The sequence below is a fragment of the Rutidosis leptorrhynchoides genome, chromosome 3 (genome assembly GCF_046630445.1).
Source record: "Rutidosis leptorrhynchoides isolate AG116_Rl617_1_P2 chromosome 3, CSIRO_AGI_Rlap_v1, whole genome shotgun sequence".
NCBI classification, from domain to species: Eukaryota; Viridiplantae; Streptophyta; class Magnoliopsida; order Asterales; family Asteraceae; genus Rutidosis; species Rutidosis leptorrhynchoides.
Window position 1 is genome coordinate 587,310,408 of NC_092335.1, and position 8,539 is coordinate 587,318,946.

The following is an 8,539-nucleotide window of genomic DNA, read 5'->3' on the forward strand; positions in this document are numbered from 1 at the left end:
ACGAAGAACGCTTGAAGATCACTTGGAAAACCCTTGAAGATTGTTGATGATTTTCGATGGTGATGATGATGATGGTTTCGGTTTTGGTCTAAAACAAGAGGGAGGGAGAGATATTTTTGAGAGAGAATTTGTTGTTGTGATTTGGTACAATGAAAAGGTTTAGGTTAGGCCTCTATTTATAGGGAGGATAGGAAAATTCTAGAATTAGGGTTAGGGTTAGATTTACTTAGGGAACAAGTCTTACTTAGAGAACAAGTTGGCTTGAAGAGGGGGTTATGGTTGTTGGTTTGGGCCAAAAATTAGAGGGGTAGAAGGGTAATTTTGCCCTTCCAAAAATCGGCTAGGGTTTTATGGGCTAGGGTTTAACTTTTTCACTTTAAACCTTGCACTTTAATTTAGCTTAAATGGTTCATTAATTATCCAAGTTTATTTATTTTAAGTACACAAGTTTTAAAGTTATTTATTTATTCTCAAAAGTTAATAAGCTTATTATTTTTATCTTTTATTAACTTATTAATTATTACATAAAGTTAATTAATATAATTCTTAACAATCGTTAATTAAAGTATAATTGTTAAGTTTAATTATTTAGTTGGTCATTTAATAAGGAAAAATATAGAATGGAAAAATTGAGGGTCGTTATAGTAGTTGTCTCCCGCTATATTATTTCTCCCTATTTCGTGCCCCGTTGAGTGTTATTAAAAAATTAGAGTGTATTAGACGTGATTTTTTGGGGGGCGATACGGGTGAAAATTCAAAAATGGTTTGGGTTAAATGGGAAGATTCTCTTTTACCTTACGGTGAAGGAGGTCTTAACATCGGGTCGCTTCGGGGTAAAAAAACTAGCTCTTTTGGGAAAGTGGTTTTGGAGGGTTAAAACCGAACAAAACTCACTTTGGGTTTCCGTAATTAAAAGTATTCTGGGTCTAATGGACTACTTCCACCTTCGGGTTCTCGTAGCCCGCAAGGTAAAAGTAGTGCTTGGTTATATATTTTGCGTGCATGTTACAACTTCGAGAATTTGGATATAAACTTTGCAAAGTCTTTTTCGAAGGTCATTGGTGATGGGTCTTCTACAAAGTTTTAGGAAGATATTTGGCTAGTTGATGTACCACTAAAAGAAAAATTCAAGAGACTTTTTTATTTCAAAAGTGATCAGAATACTTTGGTGAGAGATAGAATCTGTTGGAGTGATCAGGCGATCGAGTTCAACCGGTGCTGGAACAGATCCTTATCAGGTCGTGCAAATGTCGAGCTGAGCAATCTTATTTCCCTGCTAAATTCATATGTTAAACGTGATGTGACCGAGAATTTGTGGTCTTAGAACTTATCTTCAAACGACAAATTTACAACAAAAAAACTATCAAGAATAATCGATGACAAGCTGTTACATTTGGGATCGAGAACACAACCTGAGACACTCAAGAACTCTTTAGTACCGGGTAAAGTGGAATTATTCTAATGGAGGGTATTAAAACGACGGATTCTGGTTCGTACCGAACTTGATAAGAGGGGTATCAAATTGAGACTCCGTTCGATGCCCCTCTATGTAATGACGACGTGGAAACAATTGAACACCCGATGATTTTTTTATCGATATTCGATGGATATTTGGGTTAAGATATAAATGGAGGGGATTAGGTTCGGTTTAAATGTGAGCATCAATGAAGCTTTTCGTGGTAAATGTAATCAGGCCCTTCTCCTCTAGAATTGTTGGAGTGGCAAGCTTTAGAGTGGACGTACGCATATCTAATATGGATAAATCGCAATCAAAAAGTATTTGTTAACTCGTGTTGGAATGTTCCGACGACGCTAATGGAAATTCAACTTGTCTTTTGATTAGAGCTCAAACCGCCTCGAGAATCGAAAGATGGATTGGCTTACTTGGATATTGAATCCTTGGCTATGTTTCGTTTAATTATGGTTTGGCAGGGCTAAGTTGCTCTCTCTGCAGCTTAAAAAGTTTTTTCCTGACCTCCTGTTCTAATTCATTTCGTTCCAGTATGTAGCTTAATGTATATAGCATGTATTTCGTGTTGGGCTGGGCATCTCTTTCGGCCCACTTTGTGTAATGGGTTGGCACCCTTATGCCCCTTTCGTGTTCTAATATATGCTGCTTTTCGAAAAAAAAAAATTGTAAAATAATAAATCAAAGAGTTTTTTCTTTTAAAATTTATATTTGATAAGAGCTACTTTAATTTCATAAGTCACTTCAACTATAGAGCTTATGTTATCCAGGCACACAATTAGTGAAATTTATATAGAAATTTGTTTAATTCCTTATAGTAATTTATAAATGATAACAAAAATCAACCAAATATACATCTATATCTAAATTTAAAAAACATGTTATACGTATCACAGTATCTTAAATATAAAAATGTGGCACTTCTTAGACCACCCCTTATGGTATCCTCTTCTTTCGTTACCAGTTGCCACATCATTCATTACCCACATGGTGCCATAGGCACCAACTCATCATAGCTCTTCACCATAGGACTTCAACATGGATTTAACGAACCTTTCTTAACTTTCTTGGGTCCCAACATATCACTTTTTACATTAAAACACCCCCTTTCACTATTTATACAAGTTGATCATTTTGTACAACTTTTATTATGGTAGGTAAAAAAAAAAGATGAGTAGAAGATTGAAGATGATAGGTGATGAATGATGATAGATAGATATTTACGGAGTATATTTTTCATTTATATATTTAACTTTTCATTGTAGTTATAACTAGTTGTACATTATGCATGGGTCATTGTACATTGATGAAGAAGCTACCTCGTATAATCCAATTGTACCTCCGACACACTTCTCAATTGTCTTTTTTTTAGGCAAAATATGATTATATGTATGTATTATTTTTTGTGTTAGTTAAAAATTAAAATAAATATAAATATAAATTAATTAATGACGTGGCAGTTAAGAGGAATGGTGTTTTGGTCATGATAGGTAGGGTTTAGTTATAAGATTTTATAGTTAGTTATAGAATTTGAATGTTGATGTGGCGCTGATGTGATAGGCTAAGAGGATGAATAATTTAGTTACGATAGGGAGTGGTCTTATATACCAGTAATTAATTAAACAACATTAAACCGTTAATTAAATAACATTAAACATAGGATGATGATTACTTACATGCAAAGCATGGTGAGCTACGTGTAAGGAACGAGCGGCCACGTTGTTCAAGTAGTGGAAAGCAGCTACGTGGGCCCCAGTTTGCTTCGCGGGAGCAAATACACTCCCTCGTATGTCCATAAAAACCGGAGTGGGTCCACCTTAACTTCACATGCAACCGGCGTGACTATCGTCATAGACTGGGCCCACTAACAACACATCCAGTCCACCTTATTCCTCCAAAAAAAGCTACCCACTCCTCAAAAAGAATGTTTACCTTAATTAACCAACAACAATTATTAAATATAATAATTATTGTTATTATTAAATTATAAATATAATAATATAATTATAACTATAATTATAATTAATAGTTTAAAATGTATTAATTAAATTAAATTAAAAAAGATAAAAGTTATATGATAAATATACGTACATATTTACAAGTATTATGTAGCTTTTGTACGACTATAAGGTAAATAATGATCTTAAAAATTATACTATAATTATTACTCCATTAAACTTTTGAAACTACATTATATGAAAATAGATATTATAAATAAGGAATTACTTCATGATATTAATATGTTTACAGTATCAATATTTTTTTCCTTCCCAAAACTCAATATTCAATATTAATATGTTTAGTTATTATATCACAAAAAAAAAAAAAAAAATTTATTAATATGTTTCGTTATTTTATATCACAAAATCTCATCAGTTAAACTAAATAATACTCCGTAATACGTATTTAACCGCGTAAATTTTAGGGTTCACTCCCCCTTTATATTTAATTCCCTCCCTCCCATGTTCCCTCTATAAAATCAAAGGCCCCATTCTTCAACCACAAGCAATCCTCCTCTTATTTTCTTCATCATTTCCAATTCCAATTCTTCTCTGAAAAAAAAAAAAAAAATGGAACAACAAAAGGAAGTTGAAGACGCCATGTTTTGGCTTCCACCTGAATTCTTAAACGACGACGTTTTCATCTCCCAATCACATCGGAACAAAAGTATGTCCAATTTAGAAGGATCCACTTCTACTACTGAAACTGAAAGTGATGAAGAAGATTATCTTTACGACCTCTCTAGAAAACTTGCTTACTCCACTCTTGAAGACACAAATAAGGTCTGTTAATGTATTCCTTGTTTTTTTGCTTTTTGAGTAACTTTTTTAAATTTTTTTTAGCTTAAAATTTGAATTTATTTTGACAGTCAACGGAAATCATGGCGGGTTCTCCTCAGTCAACGCTCTATGGCTGTAAATCGGTGCCGGAAGTTAATTATAACGATTTTCCGGTTGATTATTTTTACGCGGCTGTCGGTGAACAACTTGCAATCATGAAAATGAGCAAACGAAATGGTTTTGTAAACCCTAATTCCCAATTTCAAACTGCTCAAGTAAGTACACTAATAAATAGTTTAATTTATTAAATTATAATAATGAAGTAAACAAAAATAATCGAATTAATTCTGAATAATTGTATCTATCTTTCAAATTTGCAATAGCAGCAGCAGCAGCAACAGATGTATCAGCAGCAACAAATGATGAAACAACTGCAATTGCAGCAGCAGCAGCAACAGATGTATCAGCGGCAATTTGTTCATGAGAACAGGGGAAGAAACGGCGGCGGAGGAAACATGAAGGCGGGTGCGGCGGCGGCGCCGTTATCTGCTTGGCCGACTTTGCAACAATCAAAGCAACATCAGCCGCCACGTGGATCGGGAATGCGGGCAGTGTTTCTAGGAAACCCTAATAACCCTAAACGTGAATCAGTTGGTACCGGTGTGTTTTTGCCTCGTCAAATCGGAGCCCCGATTGAAACCCGCAAGAAAAGAGGTATATATTTTTTAAAAATAAGATATAATTTTCGTACATTCTTTATTTTTATTCAAGTTATATAGTTGTCACCAAGTAATCAGGGTTGATTATGACCCTTGATCTTATTTCATTCTGTCCTGTATTAGCCTTTTCTGTATTATTGTATCATTTGTATTATTATTAATTATTATTCTAGTAATTGATACATTTTTAATTGTAAATCAAATTTTAATTAGGATGTTCGACTGTTTTACTTCCGGATAAAGTTGTTCATGCTTTGAATTTGAATCTTGAAGCTCAAAATCATCGAAATGGCGGGCAGTTTCCCTCCAATAAAGGTAAAATTCTTAACGGATTATTCAAGTACTTATTTAATAGTATTATTACGACATTAATTCCAAAATAATTGTCCACTAATTTATCTGTATTTTTTGCTACTGCTATCTAATAAATAGACCGTTTTTTTTACCAAATAAATTTATGTGATATTATTAGGTGTCAGTTTGTTTTTTGTTTATATTATGTTTTTAGTACAGTTGCATTTTAAAAAAAAAACTTGTACTGTTTCATGTTATAGTGCTTTAGCATAATGACATGTCTTAATATTATAATCTAAGAATTTTAAGAGGATTAGTAAAATGAAATGATATGAGTAAAACTAGACCAAATGCAATACAAATGAAAGGGGATTGGTTTACCGTAGTTGATAGTTAATTGAATTTGATTATGCTGTTTTGGAAGGTATTGAGTTATTAACGTTTTGATTGTTGATTGATTGGTGTTTGTAGATGTGGAAATGAGGTATCGGAACAATGTGTTGATGGCGGAGCAACGGCGGCAACAATTGGAGAAAGATCTTCGGCTGCCGCAAGAGTGGACTTACTGAAGTGATGTTGATTTTAGTGGGGGATAGGGTTTAGATTGAAGGAATAAAGTTAGCAACAACAAAATGCTCTTGTTTTGGTATGGGATTTTTGTTGGGGGTGGAGTGAAAGAAAGAGAGAAATAATAAAGGGGTATTTGGTATTGTTATTTGTTATTCATTATTAATATTAATAATTAATTTTTATAAAATATAATATGTTATTTTATTAATTGATTGATAAGAAATACAGGGTTTGACATTCTCCTGTGTCTGAATAATGGTCCATAGGCTAGTTGTTCTTATGTTTTATTTTTCTCTTTTTGTTGAAAGTTTGTAGGAATCAAAAATGGATCCCCACCATGTGGGGATGATTATGAATAAAGTAATGAATTAGTTTGATATTATCTGTTGTGGTTAATGGCACAATGGGTACCCTGAGCATTGTTGTAGTCTTTATCATGTAGCTTTTTGGTTGAAGTGTATGTGATGTTGATTTCGACATTCATGTTAATTGCTGCTAAGGTAACTAGGCGTGTCAAATTTTAGTGACAAACTCACAATATAACACATATGCGACGTATAAGACGATCTTCAACAATGATAAGCGTGTTGATGGGCGTGCTAGTAAACTGGTAAATATTGGGATGGACTATGGAGTATGTTAAAATTTGATTAAAAGTTGGGTAAAAAAAGAGAATAAAAAATAATTAAAAAAGAAAATGAACCAATCAAAAAAAGAAAAATACTTGCAGGCCTACTTTCTTCTCCATTCTCCAAAGCACTCACACCAAAAGTACTTGTGAGCACGCAATTGTTATGAGGCATGTTGTGTAAATTGAGGTGTGTTGGGATGGAGCACGCTCCCGTTAGCCATGGTCTAAATATCATGAGTGGTAATATTTATTACACTTTCCCTTAAGAAGGTGTGAACTTATGACTTCTTAATTTAAAGGTTCATCCTCACCGCTTGATCGAATTTTATACGATAACGATATAATGATTCCGCTTTGATTTTGAATATCAAAGAGGCCAAATTTGGCATCATTCCAATTACTCATCTAATCCAATTTTAACAAAAACTCTAGGAGTCGTAGGCTGGATTCGTCATCGATCACTGGCGACATCCGGATCCGCTGTCGGCACACTCTGTTCCTGCGTCGAGGTCCTAAAGTCTAGAATCTGTAGTGACCCGAACTTTTCCATGATTATATATTATATGAGATTAATATTTACATGATTAAATGTTTCCAACATGTTAAGCAATCAAACTTGTTAAGACTTGATTAATTGAAACGGATTTTGTGTTAACATTTGACCACCCAGTTTGTTCGATGATTCACGAACGTTATAACTTGTATATGACATGATATTATATATATATATATATATATATATATATATATATATATATATATATATATATATATATATATATATATATATATATATATATATAAACATATATATATGTTTAACATGATGAAATGATAAGTAAGTATCTTATTATGTATCTTAACAATGAACCTTATACATAAAATAAGACTACTAACCTAAGAAATTCAAAACGATATCTATACGTAACGATTATCGTTGTAATAACGTCTTAATATTTATATATCATATTAAGATATATTAGTACATCATGTTATCATAATAATGTAATAATTTAACACCTCATTTGATATAATAAACAATGGGTTAACAACATTAATTAAGATCGTTAACTTAAATGTTTCAAAACAACACTTACATGTAACGACTAACGATGACTTAACGACTCAGTTAAATTGTATATACATGTAGTGTATTAATATGTATTGGTATACTTTTGAAAGCCTTAAGGACACATATTAAAGTACTTATACTTAACAAAAATGCTTACAATTACATTCTCATTCATTCTCATCAACAATTCTACACGTATGCACCCGTATTCGTACTCGTACAATACCCAACTTCTAAATGTATTTACTATTGGTATATACACTCTAATGATCAGCTCTTAGCAGCCCTTGTGAGTCACCTAAACATGTGGGAACCATCATTTGACAACTAGCATGAAATATCTCACAAAATTATAAACTAATGGAGCCTATATCACACATGAATATTCACGTTTTTCTTCACCAACCAAAACACTTTCATTTTTCAACTTTCATGCATCAAACTTATCTCTCTCAAGTTTTCTCTTGGTGATCTAAGTGTTCTTCATCATATTCAACAAAATCTAGCTCCATCTATGTTATACCCCGTCCTAATCCCTCCGGACAAAGTCCATATCGATTATAAACGATTCACAACAGTTGATTACATCGCGAGGTACTTGACCTCTATATGATACATTTTACAAACATTGCATTCGTTTTTGAAAAGACAATCTTTCATTACATCGAAAGTTGACGGCATGCAAATCATTTCATAATATAATTAACTATAATTGACTTAATAATAATCTTGATGAACGCAACGACTCGAATGCAACATCTTTTGAAATATGTCATGAATGACTCCAAGTAATATCTCTAAGATGAGCAAATGCACAGCGAAAGATTTCTTTCGTACCTGAGAATAAACATGCTTTCAAGTGTCAACCAAAAGGTTGGTGAGTTCATTAGTTTATCATAAATATTCATTTCATAATTTTAATAGACCACAAGATTTAATATTTCCATTTCTCATAAACATACGTCCCATGCGTAGAGACAAAAATATCATTCATATGGATTGAAC

At 32.7% G+C, this 8,539-nt stretch overlaps 1 protein-coding gene across 3 annotated transcripts; it reads left to right on the plus strand.

Annotated features, from left to right (window-relative positions):
• The first annotated feature begins 4,027 nt into the window (after positions 1–4,027).
• Positions 4,028–6,153, plus strand: LOC139898741 (uncharacterized). Of its 3 annotated transcripts, none has more exons than XM_071881509.1 (5): positions 4,028–4,251; positions 4,338–4,523; positions 4,632–4,962; positions 5,181–5,282; positions 5,733–6,153. In XM_071881509.1, the coding sequence occupies exons 1-5, from the start codon at positions 4,039–4,041 to the stop codon at positions 5,828–5,830; spliced, it is 930 nt and encodes a 309-aa protein (XP_071737610.1). In that variant the 5' UTR covers positions 4,028–4,038; the 3' UTR covers positions 5,831–6,153. The 3 variants fall into 3 exon arrangements, with proteins under 3 accessions (XP_071737610.1, XP_071737611.1, XP_071737612.1); XM_071881510.1 differs by having other exon boundaries at positions 4,635–4,962; XM_071881511.1 differs by having other exon boundaries at positions 4,638–4,962.
• Positions 6,154–8,539: the final 2,386 nt, after the last annotated feature.